The 22089-nt window shown below is 36.6% G+C and overlaps 1 protein-coding gene and 1 long non-coding RNA gene across 5 annotated transcripts in view; one reads left to right on the plus strand and one right to left on the minus strand.

Annotated features, from left to right (window-relative positions):
- Positions 1–13368, plus strand: part of cpt1aa (carnitine palmitoyltransferase 1Aa (liver)) — a 26197-nt gene extending 12829 nt beyond the window's left edge. For all 4 annotated transcript variants that reach the window (XM_073835911.1, XM_073835909.1, XM_073835908.1 and 1 more), the window contains exons 10-19: positions 3118–3313; positions 3535–3723; positions 3862–3967; positions 4523–4639; positions 4756–4920; positions 5016–5147; positions 7858–8010; positions 8970–9083; positions 10129–10221; positions 12068–13368. In XM_073835911.1, coding sequence (XP_073692012.1) covers positions 3118–3313; positions 3535–3723; positions 3862–3967; positions 4523–4639; positions 4756–4920; positions 5016–5147; positions 7858–8010; positions 8970–9083; positions 10129–10221; positions 12068–12154 — 1352 coding nt within the window. In that variant the 3' untranslated portion in view covers positions 12155–13368. The remainder of the gene's footprint in view (positions 1–3117; positions 3314–3534; positions 3724–3861; positions 3968–4522; positions 4640–4755; positions 4921–5015; positions 5148–7857; positions 8011–8969; positions 9084–10128; positions 10222–12067) is intronic.
- LOC141331059 (uncharacterized) overlaps positions 1–22089 on the minus strand; it is a 470059-nt gene that overhangs the window by 397919 nt on the left and 50051 nt on the right. The gene's annotated exons all lie outside the window — the stretch shown is intronic.

Consider the following 22089-nt stretch of genomic DNA (forward strand, 5'->3'; position numbering starts at 1 on the left):
TTGAGTTTATCTGTTCATGTGAGATGAAAATGCCAAAAATTACCGGGAGCGTCACGTGTGTTTCAGTATGCGTGTAGTAAAAGCTCGTCTCCGCAATGCATACATACAGCTAGGCAAACGGAACATATCGGATTCATATTAAAACGGTCTTTTTGCATTTCAGTTTTCACATACACTAATCCATATCGCGATTTGAATTAAGTGACTGACCAACATTTGATATATGAATCCAAAAAACGACGAATTTACGTGGCATTTCGCTATAGTAGATTCTGTTTTCATGAATGGAGGACGACGCGATCCCATCTGTGTTTTGGTGGAGGAGACTTAAACGCGCGACCATATTCTATAGTCTTCGGTATACATCCGTGTTAAACTATCAAGGTGAAAGTCATCATAGCTTGCGTAGTTTAGACCCAGCTCCCAACCCAAATTTGAGAATAGATTAACGGCGATATTTTTTTTATCGCGCGATAAGAGTTTCACGTTAACGCAGCACGTTAACGCCGATAACGGCCCACCACTAATATATATATATATATATATACATACATATACATATACATATGCATATGCATATATATATGCATATACACATATATATATATATATATATATATACACATATATATACATATATATATTATATTTAATGTTATAAATGTTTGACTTGCTGCCTACCAGCAAATCATTTAATAATCTTTTAAAGGAGACATTGGATGCAAAATTCACTTCTACATGGTGTTCGTGTGTGGACACAACCAACCTACAATGATAAAAGTCCATTCACTCATATTTTTAATCCTCAAAATAAACCGTAGGGCTGCCCCTAATAGTCTACTAACCGTTAGTCGATGAGAAGAGGCTTGGTCGACCAAAATTTTAGTAGTCGCCTAGTCGCTACCATTACCTGCTGGTTTATGTTGTAATATAGTACATCGAGCAGGACATCCAAACGCTCACTTACTATTAAACAACCTCAAATATGACTTTTCATCTGAAAGATGTAAGTAGCAGTAACGTTACATGGCAGCTCAATCTAATGTTAACCTAGAAAAATTTGCACTATTCAAGTGTGTTTATACTTGCCTTACAGACATGAAAAATATTATCAGATTATGTAATCCGTATGAAACATGCATACTATGCATACATGCGCTATGTTTATCAATAAATTGTTAAAACGGTAATGCCGTCTCCTTGCTCCTTTTTACCTGACACATTCAGAATTATTATATCTGCACTGTGGCAAGCTTTTTTTTTCATTTAAATAGACATGCACTGAAACAGGTTACTGTGAACAGATCTGTTTTTGACGAGGTAAAACAGATGTTCTTTTACATGACCATTGAGGAATTTTAACCAAAGAATGTTGCAGACATTTCATGAAACCCTAAGGAATCATACGAACTTGTGAAAAATGGGCATCCGGTGTCTTCTTTAATACCTTAATGTAAAAAGGTAGCATAATGTAGTATTTTATACAGTGAGGGAATAAAATTATTTGATCCCCTGCGTGATTTTGTACATTTGCCTACTGACAAAGAAATTACCGGTCTATAATTTTAATGATAGGTTTATTTGAACAGTGAGAGACAGAGTAATAACAAAAAAAATCCAGAAAACTGCATTTCAAAAAAGTTATAGATTGATTTGCATTTTAATGAGTGAAATAAGTATTTGACCCCTTTGCAAAACATGACTTAGTGCTTGGTGCCAAAACCCTTGTTGGCGATCACAGAGGTCAGGCGTTTCTTGTAGTTGGCCACCAGGTTTGCACAAATCTCAGAAGGGATTTTGTCCCACTCCTTTTTGCAGATCCTCTCCAAGTCATTAAGGTTTCGAGGCTGACGTTTGGCAACTCAAACCTTCAGCTCCTTCCACAGATTTTCTATGGGATTGAGGTCTGGGGACTGGCTGCTTCTTGAGCCACTCCTTTGTTGCCTTGGCCGTGTGTTTTGGGTCATTGTCATACTGGAATACCCATCCACAACCCATTTTCAATGGTTCTTACCCAAGATTTGACAATACATGGCCCCATCCATCATCCCTTTGATGCGGTGCAGTTGTCCTGTCCCCTTAGCAGAAAAACACCCCCAAAGCATAATGTTTCCACCTCCATGTTTGACATTGGGGATGGTGTTCTTAGGGTCATAGGCAGCATTCCTCCACCTCCAAACACGGCGAGTTGAGTCGATACCAAAGAGCTCAATTATGGTCTCATCTGACCACAACACTTTCACCCAGTTATCCTCTGAATCATTCAGATGTTCATTGGCAAACTTTAGATGGGCATATAAATGTGCTTTCTTGAGCAGGGGGACCTTGCAGGCGCTGCAAGATTTCAGTCCTTCACAGCCTAGTGTGTTACCAATTGTTTTCTTGGTGACTATGGTCCCAGCTGCCTTGAGATCATTGACAAGATCCTCCCATGTAGTTCTGGGCTGATTCCTCATCGTTCTCATTATCATTGAAACTCCACAAGGTGAGATCTTGCATGGAGCCCCAGAGTGAGGGAGATTGACTGTTACTTTGTGTTTCTTCCATTTGCGAATAATCGCACCAACTATTTGTCACCTTCTCACCAAGAAGCTTGGCAATGGTCTTGTAGCCCATTCCAGCTTTCTGTAGTTCTACAATCTTGTCCCTGACATCCTTGGACAGCTCTTTGGTGTTGGCCGTGGTGGAAAGTTTAGAATCTGGTTGATTGACTGCTTCTGTGGACAGATGTCTTTTTATACAGGTAACAAGCTGAGATTAGGATAACTACTTTTAAGAGAGTGCTTGTAATCTCAGCTCTTTACCTGTATAAAAGACACCTGGGAGCCAGAAATCTTGATGATTGATAGAGGATCAAATACTTACTTCACTCATTAAAATGCAAGTCCATTCATAACTTTTTTCAAATGCGTTTTTCTGAGTTGTTATTCTGTCTCTCATTGGTAAAATAAACCTACCATTAAAATTACAGACTCATAATTTCTTTGTCAGTGGGCAAACGTACAAAATCAGCAGGGGATCAAATAATTTTGTCCCTCACTGAATAGTTGCTTGCATTTGACTCTTTCTTTCTTTTTCTTTATTTCTTTCTTTCTACCTACCTCCATCTGACTGTAGACACAGTTCAGCACATGTCTGACAGCAGGCATATTGTGGTGTATCACCGAGGCCGTTACTTTAAAGTATGGCTGTTTTATGATGGGCGGTTGCTGTTGCCACGGGAGATAGAGCAGCAGATGGAGAGGATTCTGGCTGAAACGTCAGAGCCGCAGCCTGGAGAGGAAACCCTGGCCGCCCTCACCGCAGGGGACAGGTATTCACAACACACACAAAACAGCAGGAGTCGCTACCGTTTTCCTGTCATTCATTTGTCTGATTTCTTGTAACCACTGTAAAGTTTCAGTGGGACGTCAGTTTGAAATCAGGTCCTTTTTGTTTCTCCTCCCCCTCTTTTTTTAACTATTTCTCACCATTTTTTACCGAACTGTCTATTTTAGATAGTAAAAGCTTGTTGTCTGTATCTGTCTTTCTCAGAGTGCCTTGGGCGTGTGCCCGTAATGCCTACCTCAGACACGGCAAGAACAAGAAGTCTCTGGATGCTGTAGAGAAGGCTGCTTTCTTTGTTACACTGGATGACACAGAGCAGCGCTATGATCCAGCAAATCCTGTGGAGTCCCTGGACCGCTACGCTAAATCGCTGCTCCACGGGAAGTGCTATGACAGGTGAGGAAGAAACCATAGCATGTGTTAAGAGAGAACACTTTAAAAGGGTTTTTGTGAGTCTCTACGTAGCAGTACTATACCTCAGAGTATCTTTTATATAACGTACATTTTAATGGTCTTTTTTTTTTTTTACCTTAGGTGGTTTGATAAGTCCATAAACTTGATTATCTTCAAGAATGGAACCATTGGCCTTAATGCAGAACATAGCTGGGCTGATGCTCCTATTGTTGGCCACCTCTGGGAGGTACACATGCACACATACACTACCATTCAAAACTTTGAGGTCAGTAAGATATTTATCTTTTTAAAAGGAACTTTATTGTATACTTTTATTCAGCAGTTAAATTGATTACATTGTTACAAAAATATTTTTCAAATAATTTTTATTAAATTTAAAGAAAGTCTTTTTTTTTTCATCAAATTTCGTCAGTTTTCAATACTGTACTGAAAACCTGTTTTATTTCAATTACAATAAAGGGAAAAAAGGTCAGAATTGCTGTATAAGAATATTTTCTGAAGGATGCTGTGACACTGAAGGACTGCAGAGAATGCATAAAATAAATTATATTTGAGAAAATAGTTATTTTAAGCTGTACTGATATTACAGTTTTTTTACTGTAATTTTGTTCAGATAAAAGCAGGTGAGCTTTTATCTGATTTCTTCCAAAAACAGAAAAAAAACTTACCAAACCCAAACTTCTTTTGTTTACATCAGTTGTATTTCACTTTTAGTTCACATGTATCATGCATAAAATGTTAATCTGCTGCTAATGTAAATTTTGATGGCTTTTTCATAAAGCAAGTGCTCTCGATGGACCCTGTTAAGCTAGGCTACACAGCAGATGGTCATTGTAAAGGAGAACCTCACCCTAATCTTCCTGGACCTCAAAGACTCCAGTGGAATATCCCACCTGAGGTTAGTGTATGATGCACTCTGTCGTAAAAATGCGGATATGTGTGTATAGTATATGAAAGACCCAAGACGCTAATTTGTTTCATGTTCCGTCTGTTGTGTTTTATATTTCACTGCAGTGCCAAACTATGATTGCCAACTCTCTGTCTGTGGCCGTGGCTTTGGCTGATGATGTTGACTCTCACATCATCCCCTTCAGTGACTTTGGAAAAGGCCTGATCAAGAAATGCAAGACCAGCCCTGATGCCTTCATTCAGCTCGCACTGCAGCTGGCCCATTATAGGGTGAACAGTCTTATTAATGAACATCTGAAATGTATCAAAATATGCCTGGTTATTGCTCACTTGAAAAGGTGAAATGATGTTTTTTCATTGTACAGGACAAAGGAAAGTTCTGCTTGACTTATGAAGCATCCATGACGCGATTATTCAGAGAAGGCCGTACAGAAACTGTGCGCTCCTGCACTGTGGAATCCTGTGCTTTTGTCCAAGCCATGATCAGCAACAAAACGGTACCATGCCAAAAATAAACCACGTGGGTGGGCCATGTACCAGTGTTTTAGTATTCAAGACTAGACAAAGAAAGAATTGGGTTTTAAGGCTGTCTCAAGTCTGAGTCCAAGACCATATGTTCTTAGACTAGTCAGTAGGGCTGGGCGGTATACCTTTTCATACCGAATACCGGTGTTTTTTTTTTTAAATGATATTCATTTTTCATATACCGCAATACCGGTGAGTGTGTGCGTACAAAGCGTCGGGAACACGTATGTTGACGCAAACAGAAACTGCAGCTTGCACGTGCACATCTGCGGTGTGGACGTATCATATATGTGAGAAAGACCCAGGGTTAGTAGTGATTTGCAAAACTTGTAATGCCGAAATTTCAAGAGGGGGTGCGTCTGCAGTCGTGCGTGCAGCCTGTGATGAGAGCGCGCAGACAGATGTAGCTTTCAGTTATGTAGCAATATTTTAAAGATATGTCTTTTCTATATACTGTATTTTTATAAATATTTATGTTTTAAACCATGGAGGTGAGCCAATGGATATCACACATGCAACGTGAAAACTGTGCAATAGTTAAAGTGAAAGGAAAACTGACTTTCAGCATCTGATGTGCATTCTTTCAGAGACAATGAGAGACGATTATACTTCATAAGCTGATATTAATTTAGTCCCTTAATATTTTTCTTGTGCCCCGAACATGGTGGGAAAAAAAATAAAAAGAAACGTATTTTGGGTAAGATTTGTTTTTGAAAGTCTTAAATAAAGCTCTTAATTTTCATTGATGACTGTAGTGTTATTAGGAGGTTATGAAAGTCATAATTATGATTTCAGGTGGTCTTAAATGCGGGGACTGAAAGACAAGAATTGCGATGAAACTTCAAAAGGCTATCCATTGAATAAATATGAGCACTGCACGTTTCAAAATCATTTGTTGCGCTGCTTTGTATACTATCATTCTGACAGCGCCTCCTGCTGGAAGAGAAACGCATAGAGTTGTAAATGTGAACTGATGGATCCACAAGATAATGTGTTATAAAAATTTAAACAATTTAAACAAAGGCAGTAAAATATATGTATATGTTATTTAAGTAATATAATACTTGATTGATAATAATTGTTTAAATTGATATCATTGATTTATTCTTTGAAACTTTAATATTAATGTATGCAATTGCAATGCCTTGATTTTAGTAAGATTAGTACAGTCATGGCCATAAATGCAATGGTACTAATAATTGGCATAATTCTTTCGGTTTTCGGTTTCGGCCAAGAATTTTCATTTCGGTGCATCACTACATCATATGTAAATGTGGTCAGGCTAAAGTTGTAGCCGCAGGAGGCAACACGAGCAATTTGCTTCACCACCTCCGCCACAAACATGTCCTGAAATATGAAGAATGCACAATAAAGTGTTGTGTATTTTGACTGCAAGTCATGAATTCTGATTTCTTCACCTCATTACAATTATGAGTGCCACTGTCACTTCTTTGTGAACAGCAGAATTTTGTGAGACCAATCAAACCTGGGGTAATACTAGTCCAGTCAATGTAAGCCAATATACTGCAGTAATTATTCTCTAATTTATTAGGAAATGTGGTTAACACCTAGTCATGCATAAAAAAAAAAAAATACCGTTAAATACCGTGATACCGTATAATTTTGAAAAATACCGTGATATAAATTTTTGGTCATACCGCCCAGCTCTACTAGTCAGTGGTCTCGCATATCGTGGACCTTCAGACTGACGGCTAAATTCATGTTTAGAGGCATGGAAAGTCCCCACAATAACAGACCTGTGTGTAAAACTCAGACATATTTTAAAGATTATATGCTGCGTACTTTAAATATTTCACATACTTTTGAAAATACAGCATTTACTTGATTCTGATAAGCTCTTATCGTCACAGTTTACACATGACGGCTTTCTTCTTTCGTGAGGGGGTTTGGCATCAGGGCATCTTTGTTTCCAGGCTGAATGTTAAAGAATACGACACGCATGTCTCCCAAAAATCCTGTATAATTCGACCAATCATATGATGACTAGAAAACTCCTGAAGTGTTTCGAATTTTGTGTGCCATACGCATCAGAAGTTCAGCCAATGGTCCGTAGGCGTGACGTCTGAGGCTGAGACTAGCTAGTCAGAAACAGCTGAGCTAAATTCTCCTGAAGATATGATCTTGGACTTGAAATAATCTTAACAGAAAATTGAGACCAGTCTTGTCTTGTCTGGAGTACTAGGCTTAGTTACTATACCAGCGCAAGTAGCACAGTAGCTGTTTATTTCATGTGCATTTGCTTTTATTGCTGTAATCAGATAAAGTAATGCATTACTTTTAAATTTACAAGAAAATAAAAAGTTGTTTTCCAATTTATTTACTGACACCTCTCCTGTTTTTTCACACATTTTTGGTGTGAAAGGGCCTTTACAGTTTTCAGAAGTATAACTTTAGGGTTTTTTGTTATTAAAAAAAAAAATAAGCCCAGCTCCGGTGACAAAAAGTAATGCATAAGTAACTTAATAATAACTTTATAATGCAGTACTTTGGGTAACTTTTGGTACAATTTGGTAATGCATTACTTTCAAAAGTAACTTTCCTAAGCACTGACTGTAGCTACTGGTTTTCAAGAATTGACAAATGCACTTACTAGTCACTAGTTTTACTGTTGCCATTATTGAAAATGAATTTTCTGTTGTTGTTGTTTTTTTTTTTTTATAGAGAGAAGAGAAACTTCGATTACTAAACCAGGCCGCTGAAAAACACCAGCAGATGTATAGACTGGCAATGACTGGTCAGGGCATTGACCGTCATCTCTTTTGCCTCTACGTAGTGTCCAAGTATCTTGGACAGGATTCCCCATTCCTCAAGGAGGTGGGTTTTAGCATTTAAAGGGGCCATCGGATGCCCATTTTTCACAAGTTGATATGATTCTTTAGGGTCTTAATGAAAAGTCTATAACATAGTTTGGTTAAAATTTCTCAATGGTGGTGTAAAACAACACCCTTTTTACCTCGTCAAAAACAGCTCTGTTCACAGCGATTTTCGGTGCATGTACCTTTAAATGCTAATGAAACTTGCTAACTAGCACACTATTTGGAAATGCAATTTGCAAAGATTCTTAAAAAAAAGTGTAAATCACTTCATCTGTAGGTGAAGCTGGAACGCAAATAATTCACGTGAACATGGACGCAGTTAGGTAGATAAGGGGGCGCATTCCCTTCATAAAAGTCAGGAGTAAATGACGACTGCTCATTATTACATTATTACATCAGTAATACATCCAACAACAAAACACTTTGATCGCTTAGGAGACATTCTTGTCTACTCCTGCTCTGGCGTTAAAACAATGGCAGACTGTTTACAACTCAATCACAGCAGGTCTATGCTAAAACACCAGTGTCAATCAACAATTGTGGGAGGGGCCTGTGCAGAACTACATCACTCTGCCAAGAATCTGTGAACGGCTTGATGTGAAAGAGTGGTTATGATTTATGGGGATTAAAAAAACACTAGGTGGATTTTATCATTATAGGGTAGTTGTGTATACACACTGCCAAGACACATTTCAGTTCAAACAACATGTCAAAGTGATTTTGCATCTGATGACCCCTTTAGGCAGTTCAGTAATAAAGGATATAAACTGGAAAAAAAAACATACCTCACGAGAATTAAAAGTGTCCTAGTTATTATTATTATTATGACAAATTAATGACACTAAGCATTTCTGCCTTTAAAGACATGACTGGATTTGCCTTGCTTAGGAATGATGTAGCTTATATTCTTAACCTAATTCATTTGAATGCAAAATGTCCCTCTTCATATCTCTTCAGGTGCTGTCAGAGCCTTGGAGACTCTCCACTAGTCAGACTCCTTTGCAGCAGGGGGAGCTGTTTGATCTGGTGAATCACCCAGAGTACGTGACCACTGGAGGAGGCTTTGGACCGGTGAGTCTTCCAAAGATTTCATTAAAATGTGTAAAAAGACGACATACTGCACGCAGGAATCGCTGAAATTGAGATAACGGGTGGAATAATATTTGTGTGTCGGGTGCGGGGCAGGGTCTTTCGTAGTGGAAGCGTTTTGTGCAGTCGAGGCGGTGTTTGGGACGTGGTCTCGGGGCAGATGTAGTTGCAAACAGCAAGTTCACATTTGATTTTACGAAAAACTAAATAAAACATAACAGAAATAGTATGTGTTATTTGCTATTTATCATTTTATGGGAGAATGACTAGCGTGTAGTTTTCATGTCAGACACAGTTAACTATGACATTTTACATGTAACTGTATTTTTACCTTGCAAACTAACTCATACATACATGCTCTGGATTTTTTTTCTTTATTTATATCTCTGTAAAAGATTTTTGATGGATCATACAACTCTGAGAATTCCATTAAATTTTATGTTAAAATCAGCACTCTGACATGAGCTCAGTGAAATGTTATTTTGGTTGTTAATAATCTGCCCGGTAATAGGTTAAAGCCGACTTTACTGCTGCTTACAAAAAAAATTGGAATTTTTTTTATAGCCGTAAAGATTTAATAAATGAGTGTCTACCCTGTGTAGGAGATTCACATCAAATAAACATTAATAAATCAAGCACATCCCATTTTATGCAAGTCACGTTACCTGATTTTACTGATTTGCATGTGAAGTTGGGCTTTTATAGAGAAGCGAAAGCGCACAAAGGGGGCGGAATCAGAAGCAATATTCGTTTTATCTCGATTGTTGTATTTTCATAATCGTTTGAAGCCGAAATCGAAACTAAATTTCAATTAATTGCACAGCCCTACTTAGGGTTATATCACCACCTGTTGGTTTGGCATGCTCCTGACAGCATATCACAGTGTGTTTTTGCGTTTTTATGTTTACGAGATTTATTCTTTTTTTAAACAAAGGAGGAATATTTATAAAAAATAGTCAAGTACGTGTGGACTAGGCCTTGGTGAAAGGATCGAATTTAACTTTATTTATTTATTTTTTTGTGATAGGTTGCTGATGACGGTTATGGTGTGGCCTATGTGATTGTTGGCGAAAAACTCATCAATTTCCACATCTCTTCCAAGCGTTCCAGTCCAGAAACGGTGAGAACACACACAACCAAAAAATCTGACAAAACACACAAAAATGCTGCTCCTTTTTCATTGTCAGTGATAGATGTGTTTCATTTAATGGAATGAATAAAAAAACCTGGGTGCATAAAATCTTAAAATACACTTAAAAATATATATATACAGTCAAGCCCGAAATTATTCATACCCCTGGCAAATTCTGACTTAACTTGCTGGTTGAATAAAAGTAAGTGTTTTTTTTTATTATTAGAAATGACACAGACATCTCCCAGAAGATAATAAGAAAAGGTACAAGAGGCATCATTGTGGAAAAAAAATATTACTCATCTTTTATTTACATTTGAACAAAAAGCGGCATGTCCAAAATTATTCATACCCTTCTCAATAATCAATAGAAAAGCCTTTATTGGCTATTACAGCAATCAAACGCTTATAATTGCTGACCATCTTTTTACATGTCTCCACTGGTATTTTTGCCCATTCATCTTTAGCGATGAGCTCCAACTCTTTCAGGTTGGAGGGTCTCCTTGGCATCACCCTGATCTTTAGCTCCCTCCACAGATTCTCAATTGGATTTAAGTCAGGACTCTGGCTGGGTCACTGCAAAACGTTAATGTTTTTGTCTGGTAACATTTCTTCACGACTTTTGCGGTGTGTTTTGGGTCGTTGTCGTGCTGCAAGTTTTTCTGCAGACTGCCTGATGTTGTTGTTGAGAATTTTGATGTATTGCTCCTTTTTCATGGTGCCTTTTACTGTGATTAGGTTCCCTGGTCCACCAGCTGAAAAACATCCCCAAAACATTAGGTTCCCACCACCATGTTTGACAGTGGGGATGCTGTTCTTAGGGTTGAAGGCTTCTCCTTTTTTACGCCAAATGAAGGCTACATCATTGTGGCCAAACAATTGAATTTTTGTTTCATCTGATCATAAAACAAATGACCAGTAGTCTTCTTCTTTGTCCAGATGTGCATTTGCAAAGGCCAAGCGGGCTTTTGTGTGCCTTATCTGGAGAAGCGTTGTCCTACTTGGTCTATGTCTGTGGAACCCAGCGGTGTGCAGTGTCTGTTGGACTGTCTGCCTTGCGATGTTGCCACCAGCAGAGCCCAGATTCATCAGGATGGCCTTGGTGGTGATCCTTGGATTCTTTTTTTACCTCTCTCACTATCCTCCTGGCCAGCACAGGTGTCACTTTTGGCTTCCGACCACGTCCTCTGAGATTTTTCACAGTGCGGAACGTCTTGTATTTTTTTAATAATACTTTGCACTGTAGCCACTGGAACTTCAAAACATTCAGATATGGTCTTATAGCCCTTTCCTGACTTGTGAGCAGCCACAATGTGCAGCCGCAGGTCTTCAGTGAGCTCCTTTGTCTTAGCCATGACTGTCCACAAACCAACAGCAGAGAGCTTCTGTTCCCAATGAAACAGGGTAATTAGGATGCTTTAGAACAGCTTGGACTATTTGGAATTGTATAGAACTTTGGATTTCCCCATAGACTGTGACAGTTTGCAAAGGGTATGAATACTTTTGGACATGCCACTTTTTGTTCAAATGTAAATAAAAACTGAGAAATATTTTTTTTCCACAATGATGCCTCTTGTACATCGTCTTATTATCTTTTGGGAGAAGCCTGTGTCATTTCCGGTCAAAAAATAATAATTGCTGGTTCAATAAAAGTAACTTTAAGTCAGAATTTGCCAGGGCTATGAATAATTTCGGGCTGTATATGTTCTCAAAAACATTTTTGTTGTTTTATTATTGATATTCCATTACTTTGGAAGTATACATGGCTAGTGTTGTTTTTAAATGCTTGGGTGATTTATTTCCTATTTTTTTTTTCTCTCCTGTCTGTCTTCAGGACTCTCATCGCTTTGGAAACAATATCAGACAAGCAATGCTTGATATCCTGGATCTGTTTCAGCTTGACAAAAAGAATCTAAAGTGATTTGATAGGTGAAAGAATTATGCTTTTAATGACTCATGTCACCTTAATTATATATAGGCAGTGTTGAGAGAAGCTTGAAATAAATATATATATATATATAATTTTTTTTTTTTTTTTTGCTTTTGCTGTCTTGTTTGCATGTGTCTGTGAGATGCAGCATATGAAAGGGAGAAGTAGGCAGGGAGTGTGAGAATCTCATTCTGTTGTTATATGTGCTGGTGCCTTAACATATGTCTTAACTGAACAGTTAAGTGCAGGTGATCTAAAGTAGAACTGCATTTTACATTCTGCTTTTACATTCAGCTTTCAGTATATTTTACTGAAACTTTACAGTTTCAGATACTTCAATAGATGACATTCTCTTGACAAGATGTCAAGGAGCATAATCACTTGGCTGAAGTGCTTACAATTCAAGCAATACGCAGCTCTTCATTTGTGTTTTCACGTTGCATTCTGATATTTGCAGTTTTTCAAATTCAGTATTAAGCAATGAAGGAAAAGATGAGAGTATGCAGAGGATAAGTTTCTGAATACCCCAAGTGTGCACTCATTTATTATTCATTTTGCTCACATTTTTTAATGTGGGATGTGTTGACACTTATCATAGGCTTTATCGCATTAAATGTACATTCATTTTTATTTGATTTAATTTCATTACTTCCCATGATATTTTATGTTCCATTTTGAGTGTCATATACTGTAATAATTTTGGAAATCATTGTCAAAAAATTATTTAAGTTCTGGGAAAAACTGTCATGTATTCTAAACTCGGTTATTTATTTTATATTCATAATACTGTGCTAATGAGTAATTAATGAGTATCCTCTCAAAGTATATGTATTTGGAAATTCAGAATAAGCATTAAACATACCATAAACATATTAATAGTGTGAATAATAGAAGCTCGTTTTTTTTCCCTGTTACTCATGTTTGGTCTGTAATAAAATAATGTTGACTTTTTTTAAAGGTTCATACAGACAGATTATTCTCATAAATATAAATTAGAGGCTTCACCAAAGAGAGACTCTGGAAAATCTGAATCATAATTTACTTTAACATTAGAATTTTATTGCATTTTTTCCCAATTTCATATTTTCCACTGATATATTCAAAGCTGGATGCATCACTCTGTTTTTTTTTTTTTTTTTTTAATTATTATTATTATATAGGCCAGAGTCCAGTCACTGACCTATTAAAGCCACCTCTTCTAAGTAGGCTGCATGAATAGAACTGTGTTCCTGTGTAAACAGTCTGACATCATCCTAAAACATAGAGAGAAGTGTGGTTAAGCCTTCACCTTTCCTCTAAAAAGTTTTCCTCCTAAATAAAAAAAAGAAAGATCAGCGGAACTTTGGAACAGCGTCTCTGTTATGAATGTTTGTTCCCACTTTATATTAGGTGTCTTTTACTACAACCTACTTGTGTCAAGAAATAGGTAGATTTAAGGGGTAGGGTCAACATTGTAATTATAGATGTAATTACAGAAATTAATTACAGATGTACACTCTTAAAAGTAAATGTGCTTCACGATGCCATAGAAGAACATTTTTTGTCTAAATGGTTCCTTAAAGAACCTTTAACATATAAGAACCTTTCTGTTTTACAAAAGGTTCTTTGTGGCAAAAGAAGGTTCCTCAGATTATAAAAAGGTAAGAAAGAGATGGTTCTTTAAAGAACCTTTGACTGAACCTTTTGACTTTTTTACAGTTCAAAAAGTACAATCCTTGTAAAATTGCATCAGTCATCTCTAAAACATCAAAAATACATTGTTAAAAAAGGTTCACCTTCAATTACTTCACTGTAACCTCACACCTGTTTCCGTGATTTGCTTTAAGCACTTGAATGTGTCAATTTCAATCTAAATGTTAGTCCGCATGAAACATTTTTCTTCACATGCACCAGTATTTATCTGGGCCTGGGTTGCATTTTAATGTCATTGTACTTGTTTGGATGGCGTTTCAGATATTTTTCATAACAGTTGGTAATTATTAAGCCCTTAATTTAGCTTTCTTTTGAGAAAAAGCAGAAAGATCTGCACTCCTTTGTTTCATTATGCAACATGGCACATGAAACGTCTGCTTTGCGTGCGCTGTGCTGCATAATAAAACATTAAAGAATAAGAAAAATGTGTGCTGATCTTCCAGATTTTTCTTTGAAAAATAAAAATGAATAAATAAAATATGGATCTATGCTTCCTGTGCCATTCGAGTGCAGTGATTTCATCTTTCTTTTGAGAACCTTGAAGACCATTAATCTTTACACATGGATGCTTCATTATTTTCTTACTAAATTTTTTAACCACACCACTTTTAACAACTGTACATGCATTGCCAAGTTTGTTTTAAGATATTCATCTTAAGAAGATGCCTTACTTTAAGTGAAAAGAGATGTGAGATCTTGTAATGCTCTAAAGAAGAAGCAAAGTTATGGAGGTGTATGAACAGGTAAGAAAATAAACTACTTTCATCCAACAGACGAGTCGTCGTCAGTGTCTGGTGGTTCATCTATTCATGAGCCTCCTAATGCAAAGAAGTAATTTGCATTTGGGTGTGCTTCTTTTATCATTTGTGTTGCCTCTTAATTGTCAATGTAAACCGTTTGAAAACATGAATGTTCATCTAAAATTGGTAACCTGCTTTTTCATCTACTTGTCTAAAATTAAAGGGTTACTCCACCCCAAAATGAAAATTTTGTCGTTAATCACTTACCCCCATGTCGTTCTAAACCCGTAAAAGCTTTGTTCATCTTTAGAACACAATTAAAGATATTTTGAATGAAACCCGGGAGGCTTGTCACTGTCCCATTGACTCCCAGGTAAACACCACTATCAAGACCAAAAAAGTATGAAAGGCATTGTCAAAATAGTCCATCTGCCATCAGTGGTTCATTCTGAATTTTATGAAGCAGCAAGAATACTGACTTTATTCAACAATTTGTCTCATCTGCATCACCATACACTCTTAAAAACAAAGGCGCTTCACGATGCCATAGAAGAACCTTTTTTGTCTAAATGGTTCCATAAAGAACCTTTAACATCTGAAGAACCTTTCTGTTTTCGAAAAGGTTCTTTGTGGTGAAAGAAGGTTTCTCAAATTATAAAAAGGTAAGAAAGAGATGGTTCTTTAAAGAACCTTTGACTGAATGGTTCTTTGTGGAACCAAAAATGGTTCTTCTATGGCATCGCTGTGAAGAACCTTTTAAAGCACCTTTATTTTTAAGAGTAGCGCCATTTTGGAGAATATCCACTGACACAAAAAGTATTCTCGTCACTTCATAAAATTCAGATTTTGGACCATTTTGACGATGCCTCTCATACTTCTTTGGGTCTTGACAGTGGTATTTACCTGGGAGTCAATGGGACAGTAACAAGCCTCCAGGTTTTCATCCAAAATATCTTAAATTATGTTCAGAAGACGAACAAAGCTTTTACGGGTTTGGAACGGCATGGGAGTAAGTGATTAATGACAAAAATTAAATTTTGGGGTGGAGTAACCCTTTAAGACCACAAAATGTGTTTTTATTAAGATTTATACTAAAGGTTTTTTATTTCTTTAGTAAAGCATAGTGCAAACAAGGACCATGGTACAGATGCATGTAATTGATTGGTGACTGAGATTGAATGGTTGGAAGTGGAGCTACAGAGACATTGGAGGACACCTCTATATTTCTTTATGCACTCAAACTTCCATAGGTTTGAGTGCATAGTTTCCATGAAAAACTATTTATACTCTTATCAGGGTTAAGTTAGGGTAACGTGATATTGTGAAATTGCATACCCAGGGACGACTGCATTTAAAGGGGTCATTGGATGCAAAACTTACTTTTACATGTTGTTTAACCCTCTGGGCCTCTTCGGTCATTTTTGACCGAAAGATTTTATGTTTTGAATTTTTTAAAATCGTAGCTTCATCAGAATGAGATGACACTTGGTGACTTTTGTTGCATTAGCTATGTGAGTACAAAAAAAAAAATCAGTGACATGATTCGGATATGTTAAAGGGTCAAAAAAAAATTAGTCACACTTGGCTCCTTCGCGGTCAAAAATGACCGACAGGAAATGAATGGGAAATATGAAAAAATGTGATAATTCAGATAATCTTTTGGTAATACAAGCTACAAATCAGCCACTGTGCTGAAAAGAAGTGTTCAGCAAGCAAGGACTGACACTCTAAAATAACAAAAGTACAGAACTGACACAAACACGCACACACACGCGCGCACACACACACAGACACACAGAAATAAGCAGAAAAATGCAAAACCTGATATTTATCCAATCAAAAAAAATCTAAACCTTGCCAAAAGTAATCTTTTAGAATGTCTGAATATATTTCTAAATGCAAAGCCTATTAAAATGAAGAAACAGTAAAAAAAAAAAAAAAAAAATCCCAAAGCCCCTGTATATAGGGAGATACAAGAGTTTACATGGCATTACACAAGTTTTTATTTTTTATGCCACTAGATGGTGCAATTTTCACTTTAAAAAAATGGATTTTAAATGCTTTTACTCTATTTTAATGTGAAATGTTGTATTTATAGAAAAATAATAAATACAAAATTAAATTAAAAAATATAATATAAAATATAATTCTAGTGGGAAAAAATTGCTCATTAAAACTGTATAAATATTGCATAGATTCATAAAAAATGCTCAAAATTCTAAATAATAATTACAAAATATTATTGAACAAAAATGTATTTAATTGATTTTCCTGAAGAAAAAAAAAAGTTACTTTTTAAGGCTTCGGTCACTTTTGACCGCGAGGGAGCCAAGTGTGACCCCTTAATGAGGAGGCCCAGAGGGTTAAACATTAATGTGTGTTGGCAGTTTGTGTACTCAACCACTATACGATGAAAAAAATCCACCCAGTGGTATTTTTTTAGTCTTTAAAAGTAATATCCTGCTTTTAAAATCATGTCATTTTCAGCTTCTTGTCGGTGTGACGACCACTCCCACGATAGTTGATTGACATGAGTGCCTTACTTTAGACTTGCCCTCACTGAGCTGAAACAGTCCGATCGCCATTGTGTCGACTCAGGTGCAGGGGAAGACAAGAATGTCTCCGATTGAGCGATTAAGGTGTTCTGTTGTTGGATGTAATAATGAACGTAGCAGTCGTCATTTACTCCCGACATCTGAGCCGCTAAGGATGCAGAGGATTAACGTTACTTTAATTTTTGAAAGGAAAGCGCCGATCCCGATCTACATATGCGTCTATGTTCGTGCGAATCATTCTTGATGCAGCTTCACCCACAGCAGAAGTGAGTATAAGGGTTTTTTATGCGTCTTTGAAAATGGCCTTTCTTAATAATGTGGTAGTTAGCATGTTTCACAGCTAAACGTGGCTAAAGTAAACATTATGTCTCCTTGTCTCACGGCAGAGAGGGGCAGGGACGAGCAGAGCTCATTAGCATTTAAAGGAACATGCAACAGAATAGCTCACTCTAAAAAGGGCTGATTTTGACAAGGTAAAATGAGTTTTTTTTACACTACCCTTGAGAAATTTTAACTAAAGTATGTTATAGACTTCTCATTAAGACCCTAAAAAATCATATCAACTTGTGGAAAATGAGCATCCGATGACCCTTTTAAAAGATATGTATCAAATATTACATTGTGACACCCTCTGAAATGAAAGTAATTTTACACTGTTCAATTCAGCTGAATGGAGGACGTCCTCACATCTTTGTCCAGCTTTACCTTAGTCACTGTGTTTACCAGTATTTTCAGCTGTATGATAGACAGAAAATATTGGAGGATCTGCTCATGTAGGTTCCAATTAAAGTAAGTTGCTTTCTCTCCATCGCTAGTTGTTTGATTGAATGTTGCTTTACTTTTGGCTTGTTCGGGGTATAAAACAGAATTAATATAAGCGAGGAAATTAATGATTGCTTATTAGGTTCTGAAATGGAACTTAAAACACAGTACTGCATTATGAGTAGTGCAGATGGTGAAGAGCTGGACCCAAAGATTAGATATCAAAAGCTGATTGTATCCCATCCAACTGTAATTTAAATATAGACAGAGGAATTGCTGAGATAACTTCCTGGTGCATTAAAATTTTTAGGTCCTCTCAACTATTGTATTAAAAATTTTCACTAAATGCAAAATTTCATATAGATTACAATTATAGATGCTTGTGAAATTCAATCATTAGAAAAACAGAACCCAGAGTAAAGTAAGTAAATGGATAATAATGAGTAATAATGACAGAATTTTTATTTTTTGGTTGAATTCTCTCTATTCAAATTGATTGTTATAAATCTGTAAAATGGTAGAGATAGATACTTCTCAACACTGTTACATAATGGGAAGCTGTTTTTATACTAAGGCTCAGTTACCTTAGGCAATTGAGGCGAACAAGGATTTATGTCGTCCAACATATACTTTGTTGAGATTGTCCAAAATGACTTTTGGAGAAAACAAAATTAAAATGTTTAGGTCCTCTCAACTAGTATTAAACATTGCCTGAAAAAAAACACTGCTTTGTTTTGTCAGTTTTAAATAATCTTACATCCAATCACTCAATGTAAGATGACTCATTCATAATAGATTACAATATATTTGTTGTACATGTTTCAGAGAAATAGATGCTTGTGAAATTTTACCAGGTAACCATAGCAACTGTGCTCCACTTTAGTACTTTTCAGGCATTTCAGATCATTATATTAGACAAAACAAATACTCTAGTTATTTTATCATTATAAATTTACATATCACACATATTATTATTTTAAAAAAGAAGAAATATCACATGAAGCGATGCTCTAAATGATGAGAAATTGTCAAATACCTGCTTTTACCCAATCTGCTCAGCTTAAAAAAATAACCCTTGCAGTATTGACTTAAGAAGAGGTGTCATATGCAAAAACACATTAGACCAAAGCATTCTGGGACTAAGACAAACCCTTTATTTACTCATGGCTATATGTATATTGTGGTTAATAAGCCTTGCCTTCATCACGGTTTGGAAAACAGACATACTCAAATATCTCTTATACTGAAGTCTCTCATGGCCTTTGACTCTTTGCCAGTACCCTTTTTAAATGGTTCTAGAATAGGAGTCAATTTAGATGCAACCTGACAAGGGAATTTTATCAATGATGAATGACCTCCAGTGTTGCCACATTGTGTATTTCCCTATAATAAATGTTATTTTCTTAGAGCACATGTAAACTGTATTTAAATATTTAGTTTCACATTTCATAATGAAATGTCATATTTATTACATGGGACATGTTATTAGTCACAAGCAACATATGTGCCTTTACTCACACCATATGACAGAGACTTTTCGGTCACACTTTTTTAAGGTCCAGTTCTCAGTATTAGCAGACCATTAACTACGACTTTTGCCTTAAAGGAACACTCCACTTTTTTTGGAAATAGGCTCATTCTCCAACTCCCCCCGAGTTAATAAGTTGAGTTTTACCGTTTTGAAATCCATTCAGCCGTTCTCCTGTTCTGGCAATATCACTTTTAGCATAGCTTAGCATAGATCATTGAATCCTATTAGACCAATAGCATCGCGTTCAAAAATGACCAACGAGTTTCCATATTTGTCCTATTTAAAACTTGACTCTTCTGTAGTTATATCGTGTACTAAGACAGGTGGAAATGCAAAGCTTCAGTTTTCTAGGCTGATAAGATTAGGAACTACACTCCCATTCTGGCGTAATAGTCAAGGAAGTTTGCTGCCGTAATAAGGCTGAAGCAGGAGCAGTAATGCCAAAGACTATAGAATACCAAAGACATGTCACTCATGTAGTTTTGAATGGGGAACAATGAAACGGTCATCATGGCCGCGAAGCTCCGCCTTCTTAGTGAAAGAGCCAATCGTTGATCAGTAAAGTCAGCGCGTCACTGCATCTGCCGTTAGAAGTCCCGGTTGCTATAGAAACAGCCGGCGCTCTAAGACGTGCGTTCAGTACTGCGCATGCACACTGGCTCATCTAGCCGGAAAAATAAGCATTTTTTTAACGCTATTCAAGCACAAGGAACTATATTTATGAGGCAGGTTCTTGTTGGATTTCTTTGGAGATTTCAAATATGAAATTTAATCGTAAGTTTGGCGAACAATTTTGGAGAATTTGATGTTTCCCCATTCAAAGAGATAGGAGCTGCACTTTGATGCCCGAGAGGCGTTTCAAAGATGGCCGCCGAGTGACATGACTTGTCTTAAAAGGACTTTGGTAATACCAAGCAGCACATGTGCAAATGCTAAACAAGCTGGGAACTCATTTCTGATAATACTCCGCCTGCTTTGGCCATATTACGGCAGCAAACTTCCTTGACTATTACGCCGGAATGGAAGTGTAGTTCCTAATCTTATCAGCCTAGAAACTCGCAGCTTTGCATTTCCACCGGTCTTAGTACACGATATAACTACAGAAGAGTCAAGTTTTAAATACAACAAATATGGAAACTCGTTGGTCATTTTTGAACGCGATGCTATTGGTCTAATAGGATTCAATGATCTATGCTAAGCTATGCTAAAAGTGATATCGCCAGAACAGGAGAACGGCTGAATGGATTTCAAAATGGTAAAAATCAACTTATTATTAACTCGGGGGAAGTTGGAGAATGAGCCTATTTCCAAAAAAAGTGGAGTGTTCCTTTAATAAACTCCCAACGTGCTGCTTATTAATAGTCAATAAGGTAGTTCTTAAGTAGGATTAGGAAAGTAGAATGCAGAATATGTGCTTTATAAGTATTAATAAACAGCCAATATGTTAATAATAGGCATGCTAATAAGCAACTAGTTAATAGTGAGAATTGGTCCCTGTAACATTAACTTGCACTGGTTTGTCTACTTCTGTGAGCACAGAATTACAAACTTCCATGCAAAGTAGGGTAATGGTTTTATTGCACAGGTAAACATTGCTGTTCTAATAATAAGCTAGTGAGTGTAAAAGTGTGTTTGGTGTAAGAGGATTAGAGAGGGACTGAGTTACATGAGGAATGCAAATAGAGGCCTAAGCAGATACTTGCTGGCAGAGAGTGCCAAACGTCAAAACAGCATTTCCCGAATAGCCCAATGGGTCACTGTATTCACAGATTGCCATACTGTAATTAAATCAACAGCAGCAGTACATGCATAACATAAGGATAATATCTAAAAAAATATATATTTTAAGAAAGACGCATTAATTTATTTTTTATTTAATTCAATCATTCATTCAATTTACCACTTCCTCACTTTAACCAGAATAAGTTAAAATGCATTTTTAAACTGGCTTTATCACTTTGGACCACTAGAGCGTGCTGTAGTGTACTTGTTATGACACAATTTCACAATATTCACACACTATATTGAATATTAACATTAAGTTTACATAAACGATTTCCTTTGTGGACGTTCCAATCTAATACATAATCACAGGCTGTTTAACGAGTGGTGTTACGCCTGTGTATATTTGTTAAAAAACATCTCATGAATTTTAGTGTATAACCAATACAATTAAACGTTTATTTTTGACCTATATCACTGATTGGTATTAATGTCCAAATTCCACTTCCATTTCCGCTTTTACAGGAAAGTAAAATGACCGCATTTTGCATGACACTGGCTGATGTTTCAGGCAGACAATGATTGTGTTTTGACTGAAGTACCATTATATCCAGTCTGAGGCATGTCAGGACATGTTGCTTGTTCATTCATTTTCATGTAGCACTTTATTTATAATACTTTTCTAGACTGGGGTTTATTTTATGTACACATTTTATGCCTATAGTTGTTTCATTGTGTGAATACTGGATCGTAATCAGCGTATAAAACGGATTGAGTTGTTTTTTAAAGAAAGGATAAATCCTTAGGTTTTCGCATGAGATGGCGCGCGCACAAAGGGTCAACACTGTTGTCGTGTGAGAGTGAAATTTCAGCACGGTGTCTGTCTGCATTCACTGGAATGCGATTGCAACCCCCTTTGTTATG

The sequence above is a fragment of the Garra rufa genome, chromosome 3 (assembly GCF_049309525.1).
Source record: "Garra rufa chromosome 3, GarRuf1.0, whole genome shotgun sequence".
In the NCBI taxonomy this organism is placed as follows: Eukaryota; Metazoa; Chordata; class Actinopteri; order Cypriniformes; family Cyprinidae; genus Garra; species Garra rufa.